Consider the following 14572-nt stretch of genomic DNA (forward strand, 5'->3'; position numbering starts at 1 on the left):
TTCTGACGGGAACAATCGACATAACCCTCGCAAATTTAAACGGAAAGGCATCCAATTGGAACAAACTAGTTTGCTACATTAGTACAGATTCATTTATTCAGCCTCACTAATTTATCGGTTGCTTATTTCGATCCAATTTCGGAAGCCTTTGCAATTTTACGATTTAATAACATCGTGGTGTGTACTGCAACCATAACATCGTATTTGTACTCTTGAATTAAATTTGGAAATTAAGAAATTCTTTTCTTTAGTGTTTTAAGGTAATAAAATCACGAAAATTGTTAATAACGTGGAGGAATAAATAAAACTACATCTACAAAATCGATTTCAATTGACTGGTAATTAGAGCGAATAATATTTCAATATGAAATATAACAACATAATATTACTAATTTTACAAATTCTCATACAATAAAGAGGTTTTCTTTTTTAATCTTTAACCCCACATTGTTAAAGAAGTTCTATATCTATCTATCACAAATGTGTTATTAAATTGTATTGCCAATAATTGGCAAAAGTAAAAATAATATTTTCTGGTAGTAAAATTAACGTTTTTTGATTAGACAGGGGCAGCAATATTTTTAGCAATAAATAGTAAATTTTGATAAGATTTGATTTCAGCTTATATTGAGTCATCAAGGACTGGCACTATGTTCTGTTTACTTACTTACTTACTATAACTTTCGTTTTCCTGTTTTCGTGAAAGTTAATTTTAAGATTATTTCCTCAAGATTATTTCATGTTCGGTACATACGATTATTGGCATCGTCAAAGATACTTTTTTTTTACTTAATTTATCTGTGTTTATAAAATAAAGAATTTATTTGTGCCATCTTACATTTTGGCTTCAACACAACCAGTTAATCAACTACATGTATGTTTCGTTGTTGTTGTTTCTTTTACTCTCAAGAAGATAGATTCATATTTTTTCTCTTTTCATAAAAGTTGTTCAATTTTACACACACGATTCATAATAACTAAAAATTTTGAAAATTAATATCAATGTTCAATTGCTTTTATATATTCATTCTAAAACTGCAATAAGATTTAGCCATCATTCGCCAATGTCTGAGAATAAATATATATCTAGATTATTTTAACATGATCAATGCATTACATATTGAGTTATTGAAACAATAAAAAAATCTAAATGTTTACTACGCTACACACCCAGCAATTTGTTGTTTTATACATTCATGTACGCGAGAGATGTTTTGCATGACATGGTTTAAGAAACAATACGTATTTTTTAGCTTTTCAACAACAACAACATCTCTTCCTTGATTTGTACTTGTACCATAATCCGTGTTTATCCGTTCCGTGTCAATGGTTAGGTGCTGCTGGAATTTATTTGGATTTGCGTTCATTGAATGTAATATTGTTGTTACAACGAACACCATTGCTAAGAATGGTTATGTTAATATTTCTTATTTCAACATATATTTGTTTGAACTTTGTCGCGTACTTTTGCACACTTTCCTCATTTGTTTAAAAGGAAATAATAAAAAATGTATATACAGGTCATGTATAAAGCTTAACTGTTGGAAGAAAACCTCATGTCTGCCCCCTTGCATTATTTCAGGCACGAACGGGCACCTGAGTAACAACGTTCCGTTAGCTATTTGGATAGCTTCCTCACATACACGAAAGACTCCATAGTTCCTAAAATGATTCGAACCCGCAACGGTGAGGGTCAAGTGGTTTGAAGTCATCGACATTAACCACTCCGCCATGGACCCCTCCTTAAAACTATATAAATTAAGTCTTTAAGCATATATAGAAATTAAGAAAAAAAAAAATAACACGTTGAGAACCCTCATATAAATATGTCTCCAGACAGCATATTGTTAATAAATACACAAAAATGATCATACAGGAATTTGCAAAAAAAAAAATAATGTAATAACGATACTGTCTCCTTCGAAGCATTTCTGTAATTGTTTGATTTAGAAGTTTGCTCAAAGTTTGTCAGAGAACCACTTTTGTTAACATGCCATGCAGTAATAGTTGGTTTTGTGTAACTTTTTTCTCTCAATTTCGTGCATTTTAATTAAGCGAGGCATGCTACGATTTACGACAGACATACAGTATATTTTTCAGGAAAAACGATTTGGTGTATATTCTTCTCATTTTAAGTGGGCGTTTTTTTCCCGGGAACATGTACGTTTAAATGTTTGTTTTATGTTATTCTTAAATATTTTAACGTTTACGTATTTTAATCTAAACCTTACCAAATATAAACGTTTCTTGTATGGAATTTATTATTGATCTAATTAAATGCAGTAAAATAACATTTTCTCTTGCAATTTTATTGTGACTTCTTTGCCTAAATTCGTGTTAGCAAAACATGTATATTCTATTTACGGAATATTTCAAGATATAAACGGATCAGTAATTATTGTCTGCTAACTGAAACGTTTACCAAGCGTGTTTATTTCAATTTATTTGTTTGGTTTTTGCAGTGAAATTGTCACCATCGTACTGTCGTACTGTTACCATCGTAATGTCGTGCTGTCACCATCGTACTGTCGTATTGTTACCATCGTATTGTCGTACTGTTACCATCGTACTGTCGTACTGATACCATCGTACTGTCGTGCTGTCACCATCGTACTGTCGTATTGTTACCATCGTACTGTCGTATTGTTACCATCGTATTGTCGTACTGTTATGCAGGCGTCACACTGTCCCGAATTTGGCATAAGATGGACACACGAATAAGGAAATGTTCAAATTCGGATCTGATCGCAATAACATCGTGCCATTCGTGAAGGCATCTTTTGTCATCGTATGATCCCCGGCTGAATATTACAAGCTCCGGCAGCAACTTCGTGAGCAGTTCCAAAATGTTTGCCATGCCAAAAAATTGTCCGAAGACATTGCGAAGGTTCATTTTCGTGTTGAATTCGTATGTCAATTTTGCCCTTCGTAAGGCCGTCGTGAAGCCAACTTGTCAAATCGTGTTGTCTTCGTCTTTTCTTCGTGTGATCATCGGTGCAATCTGGCATTTTTTGCCTCAAGAAGACAACACGAAATAAACACGAATATTCCCGATAGTCTTAAAAAGGGAACACGACTACGTGAAGCAACCGCAATACCGTCGTGTCACCATCGTATTTTGGTATGATGTCATCGAGATGGGACCACGATGAGGACGAAGAAGGCAATTTTTAGTGGCTCAAGCGTTGCATGTTTATCATGGTGGACATATAAACGGCTCGACCATCTACCTCATCTGTCACTCTTGCACATTTCTACAGAGACATCAAAAGTCTCCATTATTTGCAATTAATTTACAATTATTTTCAGCTTATTTCCTGCAGAATTACATGCTTTGATGATGAGTCAACCGAGAAAAAGAAGGCAGCATCATTGCTACTTTAAAGACCCCTTAGACAACATGATGAGGCCAACAGGCCCACCTTGGGTGGCATGATAAAATTTTATCAAATATGATAAACAAGATCAACAAGGATACGCAGCGTTAAATGAACGCAACCCCAACACGACCCAGCAACAAGAACCAAGTAACACAAGAGGACCCCAAGAAAATCGGACAGGGCGCAAGAGAGAGAACGGATAGGCTTATCACTTAAATGATACATAAGACGAAATAATGGTAAACAACAAGGAAATCAAAGAAAACAAATTAAGGATTGACTTATTAAATAAATAAAACTAGAGGCAAAAGGGAAAATACTTACCGTAGACGAGAAAACAACAGGGACACCGACAAAAGTGTCACCAAAACAGTATGAAATAACAAAGAGTACATAAGTACTACTGGGGAGTTTAAACCGGTGAATGGTGCACCAAACCTCACTCTTAGCCCACCATGTTCCTATAAACGAGACGGTGTAAATAAAATAAATCTCCGCCAAGTAAATTTAAAACAATTGTTATGGTTTCAAAAGGTTAAATAAGTAAAACACCGAAATGATCATGTAGATACATATAGAGGAATACCCATTTGACCATAACAAATGTGCTCAATATTTTAAAGGAAGACAGAGTAACAAAAAATCACCTACAAGGGCCAGACGAAGCGAGACAGAAGATGAACATTAAGGCAATTCAGTCCCAAAGGGCATAAAGAACTGTCCATCATAGAGTATCCCACTTGGTCCGTCAGATGTAATCAAAAGAGGAAAGGACCAACTGTTTAAGTGTTGAACACTAAGTATGCAGTATATCTAAAAATAAAGTAGGGTCAAAACCTCTTTTGGTTAAACGTTTAATAATTTTAGTAAAGGCAACGAAAATATTACAATGACCAAAGATCTTGCGAATTTTGTAAATAACATCTCCATTAAAATTATGTTTGAATCGCTACTGAATTTTGAGATTAAATCAAAGTTACGATTGTAAAATATTTACGTTATTTATAATAGCGGTAGCCCTGTTTGAGAAGATTGCTAGTAATGAAAATATTTGGCTTGTTAAAATCCTACACGTTGCTAAAAGCTCTAGCGAATCTAATTTACTGAGATACATATACCCCGCCAGATGTTGCATGCGGTACGTTTCCATCTAAATGTGGATAGTTTACTATACCATAATCAAAGTAATCACTTTTATCATAGATTTTTGTGTGAATAGAAGTGTTTTGATAGTAATATGAAGAGCAAAAATAAAGTTTAAACATAGTTTAAGTAGCTCCCAATACTATCTGCAACTGAAATTTGCCGTGGTTGGCCGTGGGTTGTATACCACCCGAAGGTGAAGGTCAGTTGACGCCTTCGTAACCACGTACGAAGGCATCATACTCAAAATACGACGTCGTTTACCTATCCTGAGACCTTCGCGTGTCCTGCTGGTAAACTTCTTGGTACAAAATTGCATCATTGAGATGACTTCGTGTATGTATCGGATGCCATCGCATGACCTTCGGTAGGAATCGTACTTGTTTCGGATGTTGAGAGACTGTCGACCAATTTCGGGGCTATCTTCGCACGAAATTAAAAATTCCATTTTCGTATGCGCAGTTATCGTTGATCTATTATTTATGAATTTCGAAATTGGAAGCCTTTGTATTTATGTCCTTTAACAACATTTGACTACTTAAAAACTAGTTTTATGTTTTTATGCTTGATTTTTAAGCAACTAACAGATGACTAAAGTTCTTTAATCAAATCATATACTCGTGATTTTTTTTGTTTTCTTATCGTTTCATACACTTATATTTTATATTGTATTAAACGATGGTTGTCTGTGAAAAGGGAAATTTAAATAATTCTGATAAGCTATTGTATTTATTAATTTCCGTTTTTAACTGTTCCTTAATGATATTGTTAAGTGTTATATGATATATCTAGTATACGGATGTGAAAATGCTAAATTGCTCTGTTTTGGAACAGTTCATTCAAAGTTTATGGGGGTTTCAATATGAAATTACAAACATTTGTACAGAATATGATCAGGCTGGCTGAATGAAGGTTTATTTACTCTTAGTTCCAACAGGTGCAGGGTTTACATTGCGACGGAAATGACATGACTAAACACAGAATGCAATTCTCCAAGAACACAAACAAACAAACAAACAAACAAAACAACTCTCTTCATTTTAAACTATATTTCAGGGAAGTTGAATATATGTTATCAATATGTTTTTATTTCCTCTAATAATTGAAGAGCATAATATATAACAATACAGTAAAACCCAAATATTTACATGAATTGAAAACAACAAGGTTTTTAAAATGGGACTTTTACTTATAATGAAATAAATCTTGGATGTTTTTTATTACATGATATTCTAAAACTTGCAAAGGAGAATGAACAATTTTCATAGATATATAAGCTGAAGATGTAGAAACACATGATGGTTAAACTACAAGATCTATGAAAACAAGTGACGTTTAAACTACTAGATGGAACTACATGTAACACTGTTCTATTGACTAAAATTAAAGACCGTTTGAATGTGAATACAACGCGCCACTTATTCCTCTTAAAGTGACTCCTTTTTGATTGGCCCCTACTTTTTATAGTTTACGAGGGAATAGATTAAAGAGACATTATGTCTCAGAATCAAATATATTTAATTAACGATTTTAGAGAATGTTTATGTTTATCACCTTTATATCGTATAAATAATCATTTTAGAGAATGTTATACATTGTATGATCATCTACGGAGCCCCTAAGGTGACATTTTCCACAATTTTTTTTACCTAATTACGAAATATTAAATCGTAAAAACGAAATATTATTTCGAATAACGAAAAACATTCCCCTTCATATTTTTTTCATTAATGAGTTAAATTTCAAGTCAAGAATCGTTCAATTCATTAATGAATATTCACTAGTATTTCCGAACATTAAAAATAATATTTAAAATTTGCAAGCTTTACTTACAAAATAATTTCCCAAATCGTAATACCTTTGAAACACTACATGCACATCCGTTTCAGAGTTCTGACATTTCGATTTCCACCTGCGTTGATTTTTTGTGTCGACCAGGTATTTCACCGTCGCTGTTCTGTGTTGATACTTTGTGCAGGCCGCGTATTTCACCGTCGCTGTTTTGTGTTAAAACTTTTCGTCGGCCCGAGATTTCCCTGTCATTGTATCGGTCAGACTCATTCAAATCTTCATTAAATGTAATAACATTATCTCGGCTATGAAGGTCAACAGTGTTGTTTTGGACCTGGATTTCAACTTCTTTCTTTTGATCCGGTATTTCAACATCCTTATTTCGGGCAGCAGTTGTAACATCGTTTTTTGTTGCTGAACAGTTAATTTGACTAGAAATTTCGACCTGTTTAAAAGGTGTGTTTATGTTCTGTCGGCTTTGGTTTTCAGCATAGCTAATTTGTGTTGTATAGTTTTGTCGCCCTGACATTTCAACATGGTTGATCCCTGTTGGATAGTTTTGTCGCCCTGGCATTTCTAAGTGATTTATGGTCGTTGGGTAGTTTTGGTGTCCGTGCATTTCTAAGTGGTTTATGGCCGTTGGATAGTTATGTTGTCCTTGCATTTGAAAATGATTATTGTGTTCTTTAACGCTGTTCCCTGGTACTGGAGGATATCTCTCAGTAGTATTAACCGGTGTAAATTCCATTTCAGTCTTAAATTGATCTATCATTCTTCGTATTTCTGGATTTCTCATCCTGTAGACAACAAAGGAGATAAAAAGTATATAAAGAACAATTGAAGACAATGTACGGAAATGAAGTTCGATTTAAGAGGGTCAACATGACATCTGTTCAGTCCTCATACATATGACCCTGATGTGGTGTGATAACCCTGGCATTCTTTAAAGAAAAATAAACCTTATGTTTCATCTTTTTTCATGTTTCCATTATTTTTCTTTTTGAAACGTCTACTTAGATCTAGACTAGATATTAATTCGATCACATTTGACCTGCTTTCTGCTCATTTAATACATTTATATGACTATTTGACCTAGTTTATTATATATCCCCTGGTACATATTAAGACCAGGCTCACTGTATAAAAAATTTGCTCAATTTAATGCAAGTCATCAATTGTTCAAATTTCAATGTATTTATTGCATCTGTAGAGTTTAACAAAGATTTATATCCGAATCCTTAAACTGTTGTTTTTAAAGTTGCAAGCCAGCAGACAGGTTTGTCCCAGATTTAAAGTGGTTTGGTGTTTTATGTCATATACAGTAGGTTGCTGATCCAGAATTTAGCCCGTTTAAGATCGTTGATTTCAAACCACTTGCCCCTCACTGCTGTGGGCTCAAATCCCACCAGGAACTTTGGATTTTTCATATGAGGAAGCTATCCAACTAGCTTGGTGGTTCTACTCAGGTGACCGCTCGTGCCTGAAACAATGCACAGAGGGACACCTTAGGTCTTTTTACAACATTAAAGATGAAAAGTCACAATATCACCAGTACAATGTTGTTGCGATCCCCCCAACCACAAAAAAACAGCAAACAAATCCTTATGGAATCTCCATTTTTATAGTTTCCATATATATGTATGCAACTAAGGGCATATGGGCTTATAATAAGTCGATAATAAAATCATCTTTTCCGGCCATTGAATGGTAATTTCAATACCAAACATGCATTTTGAAAATATCCATGCAGCTGAAAATTACACTCACAGCTTTTTGCAGATGACAATTACAACAGCTATTAGAAACGCAGCAAACGCCAGCCCAAAAATGAGCTCCAAAAACGTCGTCACCTCTTAAGATCATGAAAAACAACAACAGTATTCATATATTCAAATACATCAATTAAGTATATTAGTGAATCTAGCCCAAAACGAAAAAAATGCTTATACATCTAAAAAAAAAATACAAAAATGTTGTCACAGCTAACCAATTCACTCACTTTTAAAAACCTATCATTTATGTAAATACCGGTAAACTTGTATATTAATGTACTATTAGAAAAATAGAAATTCGTCTGGAACGTTGATTTCAGAAATGCGATAGGTGTTAAAACTTGATAGGATCGGGCCCATCGTCGCTTTAAGCATTGCAGCATATTTTCAGGATTAACTAATGTTTTATAAACTGAGTCATTCTTATCCAAATTCCTTCTTATATAACATAACATTACATATATTTTATTCAACATTAAAGTGTATACATACAATTTATAGTCATACAATTCAGATAATGTGTGTTGTAAAGTGTAACAAGTGTAATAAGTTACAATAAGTTAGCCGGGAAGTATTATAAACAAGTATAAACAAAGGTTATAACATATCTACGACAGTTTGCATAAAAATACTTATACATGTAAGAAACAAAGTAGAAAGATATTTGTTAACGTTGAATTATATCACTTATTACAAACTAAACGGCAATTATTAATTTTTCTTAGATGAAATAACTGTTATAAGTACTAAGCATTTAATGTCGTAGTTTTCTCCCTTTTACCAGTCATCATTAGGAAACAGAGTGGATATTAAAAGATTAAAATCTAAAGTTATTTCCTTTCTTTAAATGCATAGTTCAGATAACTTGCCAGATTATTTTTTGTTTTTGGTATTTGTGCTTGCCATTAGTATTTCGAATTTCTGCATTGTAGGCATTCTACAAAAATATTGTTTAAAAAAACTTTCTACGTAAATTGTAATATTTTGGGCATATCAATGAGAAATGATATTCTGTTTCTACCAAATTTAATAGACAATTTCGACATTTTCTGTTTTCTCTTGGAATATTATCGTGCCTTCCTTTTTCTATATCCAGACTATGAGCTGATAGTCTAAATTTGGTGAAAATAATCCTATGGCTATCTTAATTATACGCTTAAATACTTTTCGAACTAAAATTCGTGTTTTAAATGACTGTAAGGCGAAAGTCTGTTACATTGTTAATGTTTGAATAACCAATTTTGTTTGTAGATATCTAAAATTCTTTGTCATTAATATTTAAATTATCTTGTTGCAGCTATACGTTAGACATTCCTATTTGGTTAAGTATATCTTTTTCGTTTGATAAGCCCAGTTTCTTTCCCTGTATGATAATCCTTCCTTGCATCTTTTTGAAGCATGTTATACACTTTTTTAAGAATTGAGATATCAGGTGACTTAAGTATTTAAATCCAGTATCTAAACATTATGATTTAAAGGTGTATTGTCATTGGATATCTCCCTATTTCCCAATATAATGCATCTAGATATATTGATTTTTGGAACAAAGGAGATAGTGATAGTGGCTATTTCTAGGCATAAAAGTACAGCATAAATACACATTATCGTTGAAATCAACTAAATTTTGTAAAAGTTCTATCCATACTTTTCCATTTTTGATGAGTTTCTACAATGTTTATATACTTATTTAAGGATTGTTTATAGTAGATTGATACTGTATACCACCACTGAACCTGTCTTCCCGAACATTCCAGGCTTTATGTCCATTTTAATGCAGCTGAATAAATTTATTTCCAATTATATCTAAATTTAAATGCACATTTTTCGATAATCAAGTTTCGGAAAGAAAAATCAAGACATAATCGTTGATAATGTTAATAAAGTCGATATCAATTATCTTTCTTGATTATCCATGAATATTCCATGAAAGTATTTTAATATCATTGATATCCTTCTCACGATTTTCCTAGTATGTGTTATGATTCAGTATTTTCCAGTCTAAATACTTCTTACTGATTTTATTGGTGATATACAATTTAATTCCAGATATTCTTGCTGTTCCTTCGTCTATATTTCAACTAGCTATAAAGTATGTAAATGCTCTTCTAACTTCCCTGTAAGGTTTGGGGTCTGGATGCCGATGCCTTGCTGGTGCGCTTTAAGGTTAATTCTCGTGTCATGCTCATACAATTTTTGCCTGACCTTTTCACGATCTACGTAGTCCTTGAATGTCACAACGATTGGTCGTGGTCGTTTGGATCGTATCTCTCATAGTCTGTGTGCTCTATCAAAGACCATATGATTTACTTCCAGATCGAGGGTTTCCTTGAAAAGGTCCTTCACAAGTTAATCGCAATCTTCCGGTTCTGGTTCGTTAAGCCCATAAAATATAGGTTTGATCTCATTGATCTTGCCTCTAATTCTTGCAGTTTATCTTGTATATTTTCCGCTTGTTTCTTGAGTATGTGATCATATTCTGCTAAATTAATGCAATTTGTTTTGTAGAGCATTAACTTGTTCCATTGACTCCTGTAGTTCACTTTTTCTGATTATCGAAGGCTGAATTAATAAATGCTAATAATTCTCCGGCCTCTGTACTTTAAGATTCTAGGTTTGTTTTTAACTGTTAATTCCAAAGTACTCATTTGTAATTGTGTCGTTTTCACTGATTTTTCAATTTCGTCTTATTTAAGTAATGCGTTTCTTTTTTAAATCATTTTAACATCTTCATTATCATTTTCACGCTTTCAATAAGGGAGTGAGCCCAAATAGGTGATGACGCACTCTGGGTCGGAGTCCCAATATTTGTAAATCCAAGTCCAGGACCCAAGTTTAAAATCGGTGAAGCACCGTTTTGATTCATAATAGATTGCACGTAGTCAATACTACTATTTAATCCGATCGTGTGATGAGTTTGTGTACTACACCTTATGCTTTGCGAGCACGGGTTTAAATTAGGCTCTGGTGAGGCACTAGCTTTCCTTTTTCTGCTTGTTTTAGCTTTTTCCTTTGGGTTTTTGTCAGATTAATATTTTCAGACATTAGGCCTGCTATTTATATCCACTTTGTTACAATAATTCCAAAATAATCCAATTGTTTGGTAGGAAAAAATAGTAAAATTGAGAGAGAGAATAATCACGTGTTACACTTTACACCCGATAACCAAATCTACATACATGTATAGCATGTACTAAATTTTATTATAATGTTATGAATTTTGGAAACTTTCCCCTAGCTTATGAAAATATAACCATTAATGAGGCTTTTCCGAGATTTATAAATTATAAAGTTTCAAATCGATTCCAACGCATTTCTTTAAACCCACTTACCCCTACGGACACAATTTGATCAAGAATGGTCACCTGTAAGTGTGGTCACCTAAGTAGAACCACTTAGAACCTCTTTGAGCTTGCTGGATTTCCATCCTACATAATGAAATCAAAAATCCCTTGCGGAATTCGAATCCATGGCTTTGAGACGAAATGGTGCGGAGTATGCATCCTAAATCATTCGACGACAGATCAACCAGGGTTAACAAATTTATAATCTCACGCTTCTGTCAATCAAGTATTATATTTTATCCATGCGTTGTTACTTATCTGGTCCCTCACCGCTGTGGAACGAATCCCGACAGAGCACTTGAGGTCTTTTTCCACCACTAAAGCTGTAAGTTGTCATATGACCATACTGTGTTTGTGCGACGTAAAACTCAACCAACAGAAATCTGGTCCGTTAAGATCATTTAATCTTAAAATACATTTTTATTCCTGAAACGGCTACCCAGTCACAGACTATCAAGTTGCATTAAAAGATGTAGAACGGGAGAGTTGTTCTAGTGGTTAAGGTATTGGCCTCTCTACTCTAGGGATTGTGGGTTCAAACCCTACTGGGGTCACGACCATGCTATCATATGACACCGATACTGGTTTGTTTCGGGAAGACGATTCAAATTTGGTTACGATAATCTACACATTTCTACATCACAATTTACATAAAATAAGTAAAGCTTAACTAAAAGGTGCATTGTCTGTCATGAATATTGACAAATTGGTTTACTATAGGCGCTTGTTATTCGTATTTCAGAATTTACGTTATATGGCTAATAAGAAAATTAACGTTATATGGCTAATCAGAGAATTAACAAGAGAATTAACGTTATATGGATAACAAGAGAATGAACGCTATATGGTTAATGAGAGAATTAACCTTATATGGACAATAAGACGCAAAATGAATTTTACAATAATTCTTGCTTTTCTTGATTTCTTACCATTTGGATTGTTCTCAGTCGTGGACTGCCATTGCTCCGTTGTCATGGATTCAAAAGGGTCCCGATAGTATGATCTAGCCTCTGTTGGACTGTTGCCTGCAACCAAAATGATTAATTACAATTTTACACTTCATAAAAATGTACCGTATATTTTGAGGTTTAAGCCATTGTTGGCTATTTTCTTCAACAAAAAGATAAAAAATTAATACTGCACTTAAACAACTATGTATTATTATATGTATTAACAAGGTCAGCCTCCGCATCAAAAAAAGAGATAGCCAAAAGATATATGCCAAGTGTTACCTTATATGTTATCATGTTATATGCCAAGTAATATGTAACGAGGAATACTGTATCATGATACCAGTGGTCATCTCTATTTATAGTGCATCCTCGGAGCATCAGGTAATTATTTTTGTGTCTCTTGTGATATACTACAATTCCTATATCAAGTCGCTAATCGCGCACTTGTTCATTACTATTCTATAACTTTCTTTTATATTTGAAAAATAAGAATCACATCGTTAATTATTTTTGTTATTAGCCTACATGATTATTTTCTGTCGGATATTCTATACAGAAATTATCTAAAATATTTCAAATTTAATTTGCACAAATATTTTCTTTCGTTTAAACAACTTTTATTTCTTCTTTCATATTTTCAAATAAAATTCCAATCAGGAATGAGTAGAAAAATTAAATTTATATATGAAACTCTCTCCTGTAAAAACATTTCAACAAGTTATTTTAGTAACAACATAATATAGCTTTTATAATTACAGTTAAATATACATTAATTCAAGATAATAAATAACTACTACGTAAGATATAACTTGTAAAGGATCATAAGGAGGAGTTGAGCATGCAAATGTGTAAGATACATTTACCTTTATAAAATTTAAATAATTTCTCGTCATGGGAAAAAAGGAATAAATAGACAAAAAACTAATAAAAGAAATAAATGAATAAAAAGAGAAGATCGGAATGGAGGCACAGAAAGTGGAGTAAGGGGGATCACTGTGATATAATGGAAAGTGTAGGTCCTGTTCAAGAGAGTTATCAGAATGAAATCTTTTATTTACCTAGTATTAGCCAATTTAAGATGATTTCTATATAAGTAATACAGATATGTGTTTCCTTGTTACAATATGCTATAGTTATTATAGCATATAATAAGGATATATGAAACAAAGGCTAAGGAAACAAGAAAATGGTTACTCTTGCGAAACGGAGTGGAGAGCGCCCTTACTTGCACAATACTTTACAAATTTATTAAGAGTGGCATGGATTTTCTATTTTAAACTCATAGATATACTAGATATACCAAATTCCAAAGTAGTATGATCTATTCAATTCAAAGTATGCATAATGAAAGCGTCTGCATGCATAACCAGTAACCTAGTAAAGAATTGTTACCATAATGTAAGAAAATTATTTTGCAAAACTTGAAATTAGATCGGTCTCTGACCGCTCTCTCGTGGACCTGAACCCAACCAGAGCAAAAGCTGAGCAAGGTCTTCTTTTGACGATATGCTTCCCAATTCGTGCCAGGTGCACTCTTGACCCTAAATCCTCGAACGGTGGTCGGGGTCCAGAAGTACCCCCTCCCCCTTTCTTTACGATAAGCACTATGCGCAGGTGTCAGAGGCAATAGTTATCACCACAAAATATTTTCTTGAATCTCCTTTTACTCCAACATTGTACAAGTATATCTTAGATTCCATTATGAAAAAAAAATATTGATTAAAAATGATGATAGTCCTTATATTGTTATAATACATATAATAAGTTCTATGTTAGAAAACAATTTATGTAAATGACAAACGTACCTTGGCATAATTCTATTAAAACCATGAAAAATAATAATATCTGATCCTGTGTTGAGAACGACATTGTTGTGGCATGTATCTAGATGATGATTGAATAATAAAACTTTAAATTCGTTTAGAGAAACACTAGTTCTACATGTATTTTTAATATGAAGTGTCGTAGGAAGATACTTTCCTGGGGTCATCTATTGTTTTTTTTAAAGTTTCTCTTGATCAGCAATGTGTATATAATTACGAATAAGAGGGAACGGAAATGTCTATAATTACGAATAAGAGGGAACGGAAATGTTCAGTGGTGGTTTCATTCGTCCTTAACGCAATCACAATAATCGCTAACTTAATAGAATGACAAATATTTTCAGATAAAACCTTGCCCATCAAGCACAA

General features: G+C 33.2%; 1 protein-coding gene across 1 annotated transcript; it reads right to left on the reverse strand.

The window, feature by feature from the left end:
- Positions 1–5622: 5622 nt before the first annotated feature.
- On the reverse strand, positions 5623–14334 carry LOC132720810 (uncharacterized). The gene is made up of 4 exons (XM_060705035.1): positions 14186–14334; positions 12357–12452; positions 8082–8166; positions 5623–7111 (listed from the first exon to the last, which is right to left on the reverse strand). The coding sequence occupies exons 1-4, from the start codon at positions 14247–14249 to the stop codon at positions 6409–6411; spliced, it is 948 nt and encodes a 315-aa protein (XP_060561018.1). The 5' UTR covers positions 14250–14334; the 3' UTR covers positions 5623–6408.
- Positions 14335–14572: the final 238 nt, after the last annotated feature.

The sequence above is a fragment of the Ruditapes philippinarum genome, unplaced genomic scaffold (genome assembly GCF_026571515.1).
Source record: "Ruditapes philippinarum isolate M1 unplaced genomic scaffold, ASM2657151v2 ctg25_1_1_1_1, whole genome shotgun sequence".
NCBI classification, from domain to species: Eukaryota; Metazoa; Mollusca; class Bivalvia; order Venerida; family Veneridae; genus Ruditapes; species Ruditapes philippinarum.

What these genes read in the sequence shown, in the direction of transcription:
- LOC132720810 (XM_060705035.1), bottom strand. Translation starts at nt 14,249, where the DNA reads ATGTCGTTCTCAACACAGGATCAGATATTATTATTTTTCATGGTTTTA. An exon ending in GACTGAGAACAATCCAAATG is followed by an intron (nt 8,167 to 12,356) that starts GTAAGAAATCAA and finishes CATGATCTTAAG; the next exon opens with AGGTGACGACGTTTTTGGAG. An exon ending in ATTGTCATCTGCAAAAAGCT is followed by an intron (nt 7,112 to 8,081) that starts GTGAGTGTAATT and finishes TGTTGTCTACAG; the next exon opens with GATGAGAAATCCAGAAATAC.